Raw genomic sequence first — 15,305 nt, 5'->3', positions numbered from 1 at the left:
AGGAAATTGTAATTTATCGATACTTTCTGATTGTTTATTTAATAGGGAAGAGCAGATGAAATTGCCTTGTTTATTTCTCTTTTTATAGGTATGTCAAGTCCTCACTCACATACGGTAATTAGGGCCGGGGTAACATGGCATAGCAGTAGTGGCACAGATGAATCACGACAACAGGCTTCACACAAACACCCCTCGTTATCACCTGCACCCCATTACCTCTAATAGCCAGAGCCCTGTCATCTGTTTTCTATTTCAAAGCACAATTATGACTTTTCAACACAAATTACAGTCTCAAATTTTCCGCACGACACATAACATTGACGAGATGATGCAGCGTTGCAGATGCAGTATGCGTTCACCGGCCTGACTTCAGACATTTTATTCAAGCCAAGTGGAGCACTGGAATATTTGGGCAGTTCACCCAGCTGCCATGGCAACAGGAATTTTACAGAGGCACAGGCCTATGGTTAGATGCTTTTCACTTCGTCTTCACCAACCAACGGCTGGGATCCGGGCCAATCCGTTTATCTCTACTATGCAGCGTTGTAATAATGGAGTGAGAGGGACTGTATGAGGTGTAGAGCTTGATGAGCAGGGATTCCCTGTCCTAAACTGCACACCGACACCAATTACAGGTACAAAAGACAAATATTGACATTCCGCACTTTTAATATAGCGTTCGTTCAATTTGTAAATTTGCAGTTCAGTGGTAAGTAAAGGAACATATGCAGATGAAAACTAGGATCTGTGAAGTGACAAACCTTTTAGAAGTGATTTACTATATAACACATTGACTTTTATTTTGTTTAGTTTTTTTTTTTCAAGGAAGTTGCTCACTGAGGCTGCATTTATTAGATAAAAATGGTAAAATATAATTACAATTTAAAATAACTATATTCTACTTTAATATATTTTAAAACTTAATTTATTCTTTTGATGGCAAAGCTGAATTTTTAACAGTCTTCAGTTTCACAGGATCCTTCACAAATCATTCTTATATGCTGATTTGCTGCTCAGACAGTTATATATTGAAAACATTTAAACTGCTTAATATTTTTGTGGAAACTGCATTTTTAAGGATTATTTGTAGTGCTGTCAAATGATTAATTGCATCCTAAATAAAAGTTTTTTGTTTACATAATATGTGTGTGTACTGTGTATATTTATTATGTATATATAAATACACACACACACACACACACACACACAGTATACATTGATAAAATAATTTAAATAACTAAATTTACAATATAAATGTATTTTTTTTTACTATATACATGCGTTTGTATTTATATACACATTAAATATACACAGTACACACACATATATTATGTATTTTGGAAGTGATTTATTTGAAATATTACTCAAAAGCATTTATTTATTTGAAATATTAAAGAGTTTTACATTGTTACAAACATTATATCACCTTTTATCAATTGAATGCATCAGTGCTGAATAAAAGTACTTAAAAAAACAAAAAAACAAATTTACTTGCCCAAACTTTTGAATAACGGTGTACAACTTTTGTTAAATATTCTAAAATATAATCAGTTTGCTCAGTGTCACTAGAATATCAACAACTATGCAAAAAATGCAAAGACACTGAAGTGAGCTCTCGATAAATTCATTTATTATTTTTTTGCACAATGAATGACATGAACAAGATCAACTGTATTTTAAGTGCTCAATGCTCACCGGAGACGGCGGCACAAACGAGCTTTACAGTAAGAAGAAAAAAAAATAATAAAAGAGGAGAAAACTACAAGATCATGAATGGCAAACATGACCAAACACATGCAAGCTTATATGTATGTACATATATACAGGCTAGTACTTGTATTTATAAACATGTCTGTATACACAGTTACACAAAACATGAATGTGTATACATACATTCTATATACAATGCATATGTTTGTGTATATCAGTATTTATTCTTTTCTATATACGTCCATTATTTGCTGTGTTTAATATCCATACAATGTACAAAATGCTTTATGAATTTAAAATCCATTACAAAAAAAAAAACATATCAAACAATGTATAAGATCTCATTCAAATCGAAATTCAATACTTCTCGGCTTCTTCAAAATTTGTGTGCATACAATCAAATAGAGCATGCAGATACAGAAATCAAAATGGTCGTGACACCATATGTATGAATTCGGAGAGAGATTAGAGCTTCTGCTGTGTCCTTGTTACCAATATTACTTTTTGATTAACACTTCACTTGTATTGTAACTTCATTAATAGCAATACAAACTAAAATACGACACTACGTTTGAGTGGATGACATTCTCTCGGTGACCTCGGTAATGTTTACATGACACAAAGTCCAAAAAATTAAATTAAAATACACGTAACTTCACAAGGCACCACTTATCAGCTGGTGGAGAAAATATATCTGGCGTTTCAAAATCATAGAAGCCGACAAATTTGAGCTGCCAGGCCTTGTTACCAAAGCCATGTTTGACTAACCTATTATAATCATGTTTCAGAAAACTGCTACCGTGCACATTTTGTTTGAACACATAGCTTTTGGTGCTTAAAGCACAAATAAAAGGTCAACATTTTTGGCAATGTTCGCAGGTGTTTAGCGCGATTGGACGCATCCTACAAAAAGCCCAGTACAACTGGCTGAGGCAAATAGCTGCCGGCATATATTGTTTCTTTTAGCTTCAATGCACTGCGAGTTTTCATGAGGACAGAATGCTTCATGGCGTCTTTAGACACTCTGTAAGTCCTGCTTTGTGAGTGCAATATATTGATATGATTCTAACAGCAATCCACAGATGGTAGACTATTTACAGGGGACTACAACTTATCGAAATGAACATTTGATTAAGGCTGCAATGCTGAGAGGCTGATTTTCCTCCCCTAGACAACTGCGAAAGATATGATAGTCAGTTTTAGCACTGTTCAGACTTCAGATTTAAGGTGATGCGAGAAAGTTATGCGTCAGTGGATTCACAGCCATAACCTGATGCATAGTAAATAAGCATGTATTCATGTCAAAAACCCTGCGTGGGTTTGTTTCAAGAGATATTTTGTATTTTTTATTATCAATAGGTGTACTGGTGTCTTGTCAAAGAACTGTATATACGTGTATATTGTAAGAATGTATTTATATAGTTAAAATGAAGACTATTATACTGTAGAAGGTGTACCGAAATGATAAACACATTACCATCAGGGCAGCAAATTACATGTATGTACATTATAGACTGATATCTTGCCATTATGTGTTCTAGTACCTGAACATGTTATGGATTTATAGACAAACATAAGGCACATATATGAAAAAAAAACGAACAAGTGGAAAGCTATTCAAAAATTAGGACCACATTCAAATCTATCCTGACTCCAAATCGCGTATATCAGAGTAACTTGTATCTAAAACGGCGTAGGACACGTGTCTGATTAGTTTGTGATGTCCTATGCTCAGGACGATCACCTAAATAGTCTTCAGCGTACATTCGGTTACATTATTTTTCCAATCCAAACGACAAATAGGCACACCACCACACCATTCATAGTAATATACACCAGCAGCTAAACTGAAACCCATCTATTCTATGTTACACCACTACACTGAAACTTTGGTCATGTTGATATCTAATACTGACAGGTATATAGACATACTTTTATTGTTTCGTTTAACAAGAGCAGGCACATTCTCGAAAGACACTCGAATAAGACCTTGATTTCCAGTCAGATCATGAAAATATCGTCCAGACGCTCACTTATTTAAAGCGAAAAACCAACTCTGACACTGTGTACAACTTCAGCCCACTCAAACTTGTTCCTACAAAAAAGAGAGAAAAGAAATAAGTGCTTTGTTGTTGTTTTTTTCCATCGAGCCTGGACTACTGGGAAGTGTTTTGATGTCCTGTGTTGTCAACAAGCCTTCGATCTGCAGTGTTTCCACTTCGTTAAGATTACACGACTAAATATGTTTCGTTTTTCCATTTGAACAAGCTTTCTACTTATATTTGGTTAAAAACTAAAAAAAAAAAAAAAAAACATTTCAAACTTTACATGGTTTTTGATTTGATATGCTGACAGTATAGGTAGATCTAAAATACTCTGAATTTGAAATGTTAGTAGAATATGTTTCTATGTACAGTGAACTGATAGCCATCAAAACATCACTGGAATGGGTTTCATCCAAAAGTATTGCCATTAGTTCATGCCTGAAACACACCTGAGCGCAGGCAAGCCTATGTAAGCGTGTGTGTTAGCAGTGAGTAACCGGTGACCTGTTGTTCCAAATCGACCTCTGCCAGAAGATCTGTGCTTTGTGCTTGAGTGAAACGAAAAACGAGAAAGAAAAAAAGTGCACAGTACTGTCATTGAAGTTCATTTTCATGTGCTGGTAGATTATGGCTGAAGCCATAGTTTCAACATCCTCATGGTTATGGGGTTTGGGAGGGTAAAAGTTCAGTTTGTCTCCTTGAGACCAATAAAAAAAAGTGTTATAGAATCATACCATATCAAACCGAAAGCGGAGCTTTTAGACCACAACCATGATCCAAATTCTCAGAGAATGCCCATTAAACTGTGTCAGTAGAATTCAGAAAAAAATAAACTCGATACAAGGACCCAAGCACAAGGCTAACTCACAGTGCACCATCATGAATTCTCTAATGTGAGGTGAAAGTAGCTTCTACTCTCTTGTTCCCTCTTCCTTTGCGGTTTGGGCGCTCGATTTGGAGCTCTGGCTGAACTTTGTGCCAGTGCTTGCCTCCTTGCGTGGATTGTGTGTTGGATTGGGATCTGGCCATGTGTACCACTGACTCGATGGCATCTGTGATGGAGTCGTGATTGGAGAACTCAAGCTGAGCAGGAACCAGACCAGTGTGATGGTTCTTCTTCCCAGGAAGATCCACACACTTTTCTAGAACTGGCATCTGACCCAGTAATCCCTCCTCGAGAGAAAGCGACTGCTTCCTCGGCCTCCCTCTGCGTCTCTTCACCATGTTATTCCCGGTCTTGGCCTGCCTCTGAAGCCTCTTGACTTTCAAAATCTTGTTGACGTGATCCAGGTTCTTCTTGGTGGTGAGGATCTTGGAGAAGGCACACATTTTTCGCATGTCACACTGGATCTCGTCCACTTCGTTGTGCTTGTGCCTTCTCTTGTAGGAACCGGGGTCTGGAGAGGAAAGGACAAAAGAAATAAATGAGAATGGCAAAAAGCAGTTCTGCTTTAAAAGACAACAACAGAAATAAGTGACTGACTGTTTGGTTCCAATAACGGTTTGTGCTTCTGGAATGAGAAAATAAAACCCTTGCGTTGACCAGGTTTCCTGCACTACGTCTTCAGTGTCACAGCAACATCGTTAATACTTCACAAAATATACCGCACAGTCAAGACTCCCAAATACACTGATCTAATGAATGACGGATACCTGTGAGATTTTAATCAGTAATTGGTAAGTTTTTCTGACAGTGTCCTTAAATGGATAGTTCACCCAAATATTTTAATTCTGTCATTAATTACTAACCTTCATGTCATCCCAAAGCTATAAGATCTCCAATCATCTTAAATTAAGATATTTTTGATGAAGTCCAAGAGCTTTCTGATCATCCATAGACAGCAACACAAACTAAACATACAAGACTCAGAAAGGTAGTAAAGACATTGTTCAAATTGTCTTTTTTTATGAAGCTATGAGAATATTTTTTGTACACACAGAAAAAAAAAGACTTTATTCAACAGTTCTTATCTTCTGTGTCAGACTTTGACGTGTGTTCACGAGAGTATCACAACGCATTAGTGTAGTCCTGCTGATGCAGGAGCCAGCGTTATGATGTAGAACCTGGATAATCAGAGGAATGCACACGTATGCGTTATGGTACTACCATGAACACATGATATAAGCTGACATGGAAGAGAAGAGAAGAGAAGTGTTCTTGTAGCTTTATAACAACATTTTAATGATGTCCTTGCTACTTTTCTGGGCCTTGAGCATTTGAGTTGTTTTGCGGTCTATGGAGGGACAGAAAGCTCTTGGATTTCAATAAAAATATCTTAATTTGTGCTCTGAAGATGAACGAAGGTGTTATGGGTTTGGAATGACATGTGGGTGAGTAATTAATGGGTGAACTAACCCTTTAAGGCCAATTATTGGACTGCATTAATATCGCCTGTCTTTTAAAAAGACATTTAAAAAGTCATTAGAAAGTCCTTTTGCGAAAACTTTTTAAAAATAATTTATTATTACAATTATCTCATCATTTGGCAAGAGAATTGCATCTCTTTGCTCCAAATATTTAGTCTCTAAAAGTACTAAAAGAATCATTAACGGAACTATTAAGGAACTGGAATCGTTAAAGAGGAATCAAACTGGAATAATGAAATTCGTTGTTTTTCCCATCCCTGGCTACAGCGAGACACTGATTATGAAAAATGTGCTAAGCCAGTCTGGTAAACATTTGGCCAGTCGTTTGTTATAATATAATTGATTCGCACATCATCTCGCTAGCTGAAGCGGTGATATTTCTAAAGTAAACTCAAGACTTCAGAGTGAGTCATGATGTATGCAGCCAGACCGAGAGAGACAAACTTTCTTCTGTGCTTAATGATGTGACAATCCAATGTGTCAACACTCTAATTTGTATTAGCTGGTGTATAAATATTCCTGTATATACAGAGATCTGATAGCAATTGATACAGCCAAGCTTGTTGAGTCATACCGTTTATCATTATCAGCTGTCAGTCTAACAGTGCATGAAAAATGCCCCACGAGAGGAGAAGCTTGTGAAGCAACAGCTCACTTAACACTTGAAATGTGGATAACTGCATCCATGCACATAATAAGGAAACATCAGGAACCTCTCACTTATCAGTCTATCAGTGAATATAGTCAGAGCTCACATTCACAATGAATAGATGCATCTGTGAACGCGAGTAATAAACTATGAGGCCTCAGATACATTTGTGATTAATTTACTGCCTCTACACTTCACGTTGGAGCTTTGGAAGGAAGCCCAGACCAGAGGAAATGCTGGGTTTCTGGCAGCCTCGATTGAAATGAGTTCAGACAGCCTAAAGCTGCCTAAAATGTGTGTTCCACATCTAAGATCTCTCCTGCACTCTTTTCATATCTCTGGAGAGGTCTCTTTTTCTCTTTTCTTGTTGACTGCCACTCCATCTGGTAGGTTTCCATGAAAACAAACAAGAGCTTTAATTGTGGAAGATGTTCGAGATCATGGGCGCTCTATGCATTTCCAGCTTTCTCTTAAGACTGTCTTAAGAGTGCACCTGTGCAAACCTAAAAACAGGATATGCCCCATAATTCATAATCCATCAACAAATCTCTCGTTTAGCATTTATGAGCATCGTTAAATCAAACAGCAACCGCACTTTCGAAACGATGCATTTCAGTTTTCGCAATTAATATCGTTCAATTTTGGATGCAAGTTAAAACAAAACAAACAAAAAAAAATGGGTGCATGGGTCACAAACCAGCTGTGCATGGGCTCCTTCAGCCCATTTGGTTTCAATAAAGTTAAATGTGTGCCTGACTAAACATGAGCTCTTCCCTCTCTGGCCTCAGTTTATCACTGGGAAACTTGCAGAGTCTTCCCGAGTGCCAACAAATCATTGGACAGAGACATTCATTTTCAAAGGGAGTGTCACAACTCATTTATTCCCTGAAATCTCTACCTGCATCCTGTGCACAATGTTTTCATTAGAGGCAGCAATTTATGGACTTGCCTCACCGCTGTCCCCACAGCTCCGCTCTACACGGTAGTGGAGGCCTACTTCCTGTTGCCATGGCAACCGAATTCCACAGTTCAAAGGTAAGCGATTTACAAAAAAAAAACCAGTAGTGTAAGTTCTCTAGTCGACTTTCAAGGCAAGCTACTCATTTAATACACAAAATATACATTAAGCAAATGCGGGTGCAGACCTGCTTGAAAAGCTATCATGCACTGGCATTAGTAATGGTTTTAATAGGGGTTTTCTTGCTTGCTGGAGTCTAAGTAGCAGCACAACTTGTATGCAGTGTAAAGAAAGATGAAACGCTATACCAGTACGATCAAAGGGAAATCCTTCGTGTAATTCCTGTGCTAGCAAATGAGTGGCATTAAGTTTTACGTTAAAGCCTGCCTTACTTAAAGAGGGTTAAGAGAGTTGAAAGATCTGTACATTGAGAGCCCCGTCAGAATTTCAATCTGTACCATATGTGCTCACTGATGTATAATGAATTACTTTCAAAAGCCTGTCAGAGGGGGATGTTTCTAATGAAGACGTTTATTTAGCATTTTACCTCACCTTATTCTTTGTGGAATGTACCTAACGAGAACCCAGACAGAATTAATTGCTAAAATTTAAATCATATGTGTTTAATCTATCCAACTATCTGTCTATACACACAGACATATGTTTCGTTGACTGTTTTGTAGCTTTGACTGGGACATAGTAAAAGTTAGACAACATGATATAATGCTTTTAATGGAAAAAAAAAAAAACATCTGCTCTAAACTAGACACTCCCGTCACAATGATTAATAGCCTTATTATAAAAAAGGTGCTGTCGTCATGCCGTGAATTCATAGCAAACAGAACTAATTAATCGTAAATGAGATGTGACCTTAAATGCAAATTTGAACATATAAAACCTCCATTTTGCTGCTATTTATTGCATGCTAGCTACAGTGCCACTGCAACAAAAAGCAATTCTGTCAAAACATGCTTATCTAAATCTGTTCTTTGAAATCAACAGATGTACACTTAGGTGGGATATGTGTCATATTTCTCTGTTTAAGTACAACAAACTAGCTCTTTGAAGCATCAAGTTAATTCATGGAGGTGGGTGGTAGCAGGCAAAATCTGAGTCATCTTCATAGCTCCCCTAGGGGAGTGAAAATGTAATCTAACTGTGCCTAGGGCTCGCAATTCCCCTTCAGTGGAGTAGACTGGATTCATTAAACCTCTGGCTTCTCTCCAGCTCTTTTAACAAGAGGCAAGGTTTTTTTTATTGCATGTCTGTAGAATATAAATCAAAACGTGTGAATAATATATCTCTAAGAAAAAAACATTGGCAGGCAGGAGTGAAAAGGGAGAAAAGAGAAATTTTGTGAATTATAGTTGTCTCCATCCATGCATTACACTTTGCTTGCCAGATGTATTGAGAACAGCATACAGAAAAAGCACAAAAGTGTTCAGAAAGCACATTTATACTTAAAAGCAAAACACAATTTCACTTGTATCCAACTAATCACTGTGTGGTAAACTAAAATAACCGCTAACGTTAAACTGAATCAATGTCTTGTTTTGATCTTGCATTTGTATATACATTAAAAAATATACATATATGTATATATATATATATATATATATATATCTATGTATTATTACCAGCTATAGCGGTGTTGGAGTACTGGTATATCTGCTCGGCCCTCTGTTCTCTGCCTCCTTGGAAACATGCCATGCTTCCTTCTCTGTATGCTGCAAAGTCCTCCAAGCCATGCCTCCTGATGTGAATGCTAGAATCATCATCCCCTAAGTGCTGCCCCTTGAACAAGTCCAGCGACTGGTCCTGGCTGGCTCGCAGGCGCTCGTGCGGTTGTCTAGTGCAGATGTTCAGGAAATTGTTTAGTGTCTGTCCTCGAATGCGTTTACAATGCTGAGAGTCAGATAAGGATAATGATGAGAGCGTGTCTACTTCAAAGTAGTTCCTGGAAGCTTTTGGCAAAGCATCTGTGCTTTGCTTGCCTCTTTGCTTGTCCTTCAGTTTGGACAGAGAGTTCTTCTCGAGTCTCTCGTTCAAGAGGTTGAGGAAGGCAGGACTCTGGGTTCCACTGAAGAGCCCACCAAGGTCCTCCCTCTGTGGGATGTACTGATCCTCTTTGTGTTTGTACTTGTGCTTGTGCTTGCGTTTGTGGAGACAGACACTTTCCATGCAGCTGCTTGAAGGGTGATTGGAGTCACTCATTCTAGATGAAGGCATCTCATGTGTAATATTCTTCACTCTATGTCTGCTAGGTGCAGCGAGACTAGAGGACACGCCAGGGTGGAACTTTGGTGGAGGGACTGGTGGCCTCATGAGAGATGAGGCTGAAGGTCCAAGTGCATGAGATAAGTACAAGGGTGAAGAGTACTGACCATAATAGCCCATGTTTACCATACTTGTGGCAAGAGGCATGGATGTATAAGGCATTGCGTAGGGTGCATAGTAATTGCCACCAGGCACTGGGCAGCCAAACCCTTGAATAAAAGGCATCTTGGATATTGGCTCGTTTGACTTTGCTGGCCGACCACGCCTCCTCTTTGACTTATCAGAGCTCCTGCGAAGATAGTGCACAGGGTCGTAGGGATAGTATGGCATAGGACAGTATTGGTCAAAGTTGAGACGGAATATGCTGGGACAGGAATTCTCATGGTAGAACTTGTAACTGCGGTGGGAAATTCGGAAGACCTGGAATTTGCTAACCAGCTCCTCCAGGTCAGCCATAAACTGCAGGTCGTCCCAGTTCTGGAGGGCCTTGCGTTTCCTCCGATGCTTCTGCTTCTTCAGGCTCTCCTGAGCGAAGAAATTTTCCATAGCTACTCCAGTCACGCGCTTCTGGTAGTGCCCCCTCGCTGCTTTGCTCTTTGCCTCTAAAACAGCGCTCTCAGCGGCATCGAAACTACAAAGATCAAATGAGTATCTCCGACGGGATGCCGGGCCTTTCTCGGTCTGGTCTGATGTGCTATTGTTGTCGGTGCCAATTCCACTATCGCTAGGGATTGTCTCTTCACTATGGGACTCGCTAACTGGAGATAAGGTGACTTCTTTGATGGAAGCCACTTCAGACAGGTGGGATGGTGAGTTGGCCATTAGTCTCGGGGGAGACAGCTTCCAGTTACTACTAAGCAAGCCCTTATGCGTTTTTGTGGGCAATGCACTGATAGGCTGTAGATTTGGCATTGTTTTCAGGTCATGCTGGCTGGTATCAGTGTTGGCAGGGTGAGCCATCCCACCTGCTGCAGAGTGAGTAGAAAGAGAATGCATGACCCTGGGAGAAGGCATTCCGGTTGTGGATGATGTATTAGAAGGCACTAGAGGGTTCTCAAATGGACTGGAAATAGGCAACGGGTGCTTATCACTGGCTTTGTGCTCATTCTGTGTATGAAAATCAATTCTGGGCTTCCTTCCCCTCTTTTTGCCTATGTAAATAGTTCCACGCTTGCTGACATTGATTTGCTTGCCAAAACGGGCCTCGATTGTCGATGCCACAGTCGACATGGCATTTGAAACCGGAACACTGGACTTCAAGGCAAGATTGCCAGGACTAGAAGCGGTCAAAAGCTCATTCAAAATGCTCTGCATCTTAACCAGTTTCATTTTCTTAGTTGCCCTCTTTTTAAGGACACCTTCTTGACCTGATTTCTTGAGTTTTAATTGCTGTGCAGAAGGGGATTTGTTGAAGGCCAACTGCACCAATTTCGACATATTATGCTTCTTTCTCCTTTTTGAAGTGCTGGATGAATCTTGGGCAATGGGGCTAACGGGGCTTGTTGCAGTTCCTTCGTGAATTGTCTCCACAGTAAGTAACGGCTGTTTTTTGGGCCGGCCACGTTTCTTCTTGACTGGGGTAATGACTGTCAAGCTGTTTGTGTTTGTGTAGAGTGGGCTGGATGGGGTAATAGGGAAGGCAGAGGGTGGCTCTTCAATGGACAGAGATTGATTCAATTCTTTATGAGGAGAGGAGTTCTGGGACTTCAAAAAAGACCACCTGTCCTTGACCTTTGATTGCCTACCCTCTGATTGCTTGTCAGCATCAATCACTGATCTTTGTCTCCCAGCTGGTGTTTTCCTCTGCCTATTCTGAAACATCTCAACATCATCAATCATTGTCTTAGCACCATATTCCTCACTCTCCCTTAAATTTACACCAAATTGTTTTGGTGCACTGAATTCTATTTTCTTTGTAATTTTAGGTTTTGTGCTCCCTTGGTCAGTTTTATTAGTCTTCTCGGCTTGCTGTGTGGTTTGTGCATCAGATAACAAGTTGTTATCGTCGCCTACTTTTCTGTTTCTCCGCTTTTTACTTCTAGATTCATCTGCATGATGAGTGCCACAGCTTGATGTCTTACTCTCATCATCTGGTCTATTGCTTGCCTTCTCAGGCTCCTCCATCTCAAATTCACTTTTATCAGTGTTGTATGCTTGTTTCTCCTTAACACTATCTTGGTTTTCAGTATCTCTGTCCATTTTTTTGGTCCACTGAAGCCCTAAACTATGTGTGGTTTTCACTGGGTCTTTTCTTCCATATTTACGTTTGATGTTCCCAAAAACTTGCTCAGTGACTTCCTGCAAACCTCGGTCTTTATTAAAAGAGAACAGACTTGAGCCAGCTGGTGGGCTCATTACTGTATTAACGGGAGATGATGCTAGTGAGTCAGTGTTTGGGGAAGACATGACAGAAGCAAAGAGACTTCCAGATGAACTGTCTGTGACCTTTTTAACTTCCAATTTTGAGAATGGGCTCTTGGGCTCTGACAAAGGGCTCTTGTTGGTGCACACTGATTCTCGTTTTGATTCTGGTACTGTCCTGTGTTGTTCTTGGGATGCTGCATCTTCAACAGTATCCAATGGCTTTGTCCAGTCAGGGTGGTGAATGTCACTGCTTTTAGACTCATGCTTTGGTTTTGTGTTATCCATCATCACACTGTCAGTTTTATCCACAAGTTTATATTGCCTCTCGTAGGTCTGAAAATGAAAGACAAAAGAAAGAATTTAGAAAATGGACCAACATTATGTAAACATTATATAAGCATTCACATGCTCTTCATATTCTTACAGTATGTAACTTGACAGAGAAACATTCACACCCCATATAAAAATAAAAAAACTAGGAACCTAAAAGTTGTTACTGATAACAACTACTGTTTTGCTGCCAAGTTCTCAGCTTGTGGGCCACACCTACTGAAAGCATATAATACTGTGCACTATTGTGCAAGCTTTTGAGACTTGTGGTTTGGTCTGTTAGAAATAACGTATTGCAAGATCAGCACTTGATACTAGGATATGTTCTGTAAAGCCATCCTGTTTTCAAAGCCAACAGCTACAGGCGGTAATGAAGTTTAACCACAGTTTTGTTTTTTAGCAGGTCAACTTCCATTTCAGAGCCCTGCAGCTGAGGCTAAGACAGTCTATGCTGCGGTTTCAGATTAGTTTACATCTGGGGTCCCAGTGTTTTCAACAGGCTCACAACAGGAAAGAGACAAAAAAAAGCCCAAATGCAAAATGCACTTTTAGAAAACACTACTTGTGCCTATTTATGTTACAGCATAAAATGAAAGATGAAAAATGGAGAATTAAAAAAAAAATGCTAAGAACCACTATGCAAAGTGTGTTTAAATGTTTAAAGCTTTAAGAGCTTTAAAGAAAGTTGTAGGAGTAAGTTGTTACTTTGGCACTCGCACATCAGATTACATCAGAAGAAGATAATTTAGTCTCCTGGAGTCTGGTTTGTTTGGGTCAGGGCACCGCGAATGAAAGGATTTCTTACATAAACCAAAGAAATGCATGGAAAGACAAATGTGGGAAAAGAGTTTAGAAGAGTTTATGTAAGTGCCCTTGAAAGATGACATCCCGGAGTGATGAAAGACCTGTCTCCAAACAACAGTGAAAGTGAGATTAATGGAGTCAAATAAAACATATAAAAAAGCAGATTACATTTAGATGTCTTGCTTGATGTAACATTTTTGTCACTTTAGGTATGATTAAATAATGACTTAACTGATGATTGAAAATCTGTAAACAAAAACAACTAGATTTTGGGTGGCACTTGTCCCTGTAAAACACCCTTGCCACCACAGTGCAAGGGTGTTGTGGGTCACTTTCAGGACAATCCTAAGTGGTTTCTAAGATGTTCTAAAGTGCTAGTACATGTACTCTGACATACTGAGCCTGGCAATGGGAGCTCAAACCAGGCTTGTAACATTTCCCGATTCTGCTTTTCTCTCATCACCACCTAATTTTCCCGTTCTCTACTGTTTTATGAATGATAGTGCCAAAAATGCAGGGGAAAAAAACACTTAAAAAGCAAAGATTTATCTGGCAGAAGGAGAACTGTAATTTGGTTGTCTTTTTAATTTATTGCTCTTAAAACCAATTTGAGAACCACCGGAGCTACCTTTGACAGGTTAAATGACCACAGACAATTATGCCTTCCATTGGCAATCCTTATAATGGTGACCTGCCAACCTATGCTCACACTATTTGGAAGCGCTTTTTTGTTCCTTCTCTAATCAGCCAATAGTAATGCATCACTTAAGACCTCACCAGCTCTTGCAAGAGCCAGGCAGGCAAGACTTTTATCTGTCAGACACAGCCCTCACTTTAGATTTCCCAGCATGCTTTGGGAAGACTCGCATGTGTGCGCGTGTGTTTCAGGAGTCATCCCTCAGCCTAATCCTCTCCAATATCATTCAATCAGTAGTTTTTAATTAAAGGGAAGCAGACATTAACGAGGGATCGCTCCTCTGCCAGCCTTGTCCTTTTTTATTTTCCCCATCTGTGAGAAACTGCATCACCTTTCAGATTCCTAATCCTGTAATCCTATGAGGAATTTGCGGTCTCCCACGGCCCACAGGATACAGTCTCGGCTGTTGAATGCCAAGTCTCCTGGCCACCCTTTAATTTGCCTAAATGGCATTATATTCCCCCTTGTCTCCAAAACAATATCTGAGGGATATGGGGTAACCTCTGCATTGAGGATGTCAAAGCTGTTCTACAAACTCACTGGGAAACTCAATATCAGTTTAAGAGAGCGACAAGAAAGAGCTTTCTCAAAACCAAGAACTGTCATCTTCATTGTTTGCCGGTCATATTCCATTCCTTTCAGCAGAATAATGTGTAATCTGATTTGAACGAAACATGTAAAAGGATTGTACAATTCAACTGAATTAAAATCAGAAAATGAATGGAATGGAACAGGAGACCATGTTCAGCAGTTTTACGTCAACAAATATGAAACAGCTTTGTGTAAATACACCACCGAATACTGTGTCAATGTGTTTACAGCGAGTCCCTCACCAGATAATAAAAATCTCTGCAGTCATAAATGACTTATGAGCCCTCTAATGAGCATTTCCTATCTGTTGTAAACAGAGCAGCAGTTCTGGCAGGGCCACTGGGCAGTCTGGCGCAGTAGGCACCAAATCCTGGCGGACACCATTGCACTCAAAGCCCAGAACTGCAGGAGACGAGTCAGTCTCAGACCAGATAAACAGACAGGGAGAAGGCAGCCGAGATTGCGGAGTCCCTTGCATGATAATAAGCTAGGTTTGGCATCCTGACGGTGCCC

The 15,305-nt window shown here is 39.6% G+C and overlaps 1 protein-coding gene across 1 annotated transcript in view; it reads right to left on the bottom strand.

The window, feature by feature from the left end:
• Positions 1-1,608: 1,608 nt before the first annotated feature.
• setbp1 (SET binding protein 1) overlaps positions 1,609-15,305 on the bottom strand; it is a 55,863-nt gene continuing 42,166 nt past the window's right edge. The window contains exons 3-4 of the mRNA XM_026212143.1: positions 9,367-12,703; positions 1,609-5,152 (exon numbers count right to left, since the gene is read on the bottom strand). Of these exons, the coding sequence (XP_026067928.1) occupies positions 4,644-5,152; positions 9,367-12,703 (3,846 nt within the window). The 3' untranslated portion in view covers positions 1,609-4,643. The remainder of the gene's footprint in view (positions 5,153-9,366; positions 12,704-15,305) is intronic.

This window comes from Carassius auratus, chromosome 30 (assembly GCF_003368295.1).
Source record: "Carassius auratus strain Wakin chromosome 30, ASM336829v1, whole genome shotgun sequence".
Taxonomy (NCBI): Eukaryota; Metazoa; Chordata; class Actinopteri; order Cypriniformes; family Cyprinidae; genus Carassius; species Carassius auratus.
This window is presented reverse-complemented; position numbering and strand designations above follow the sequence as displayed.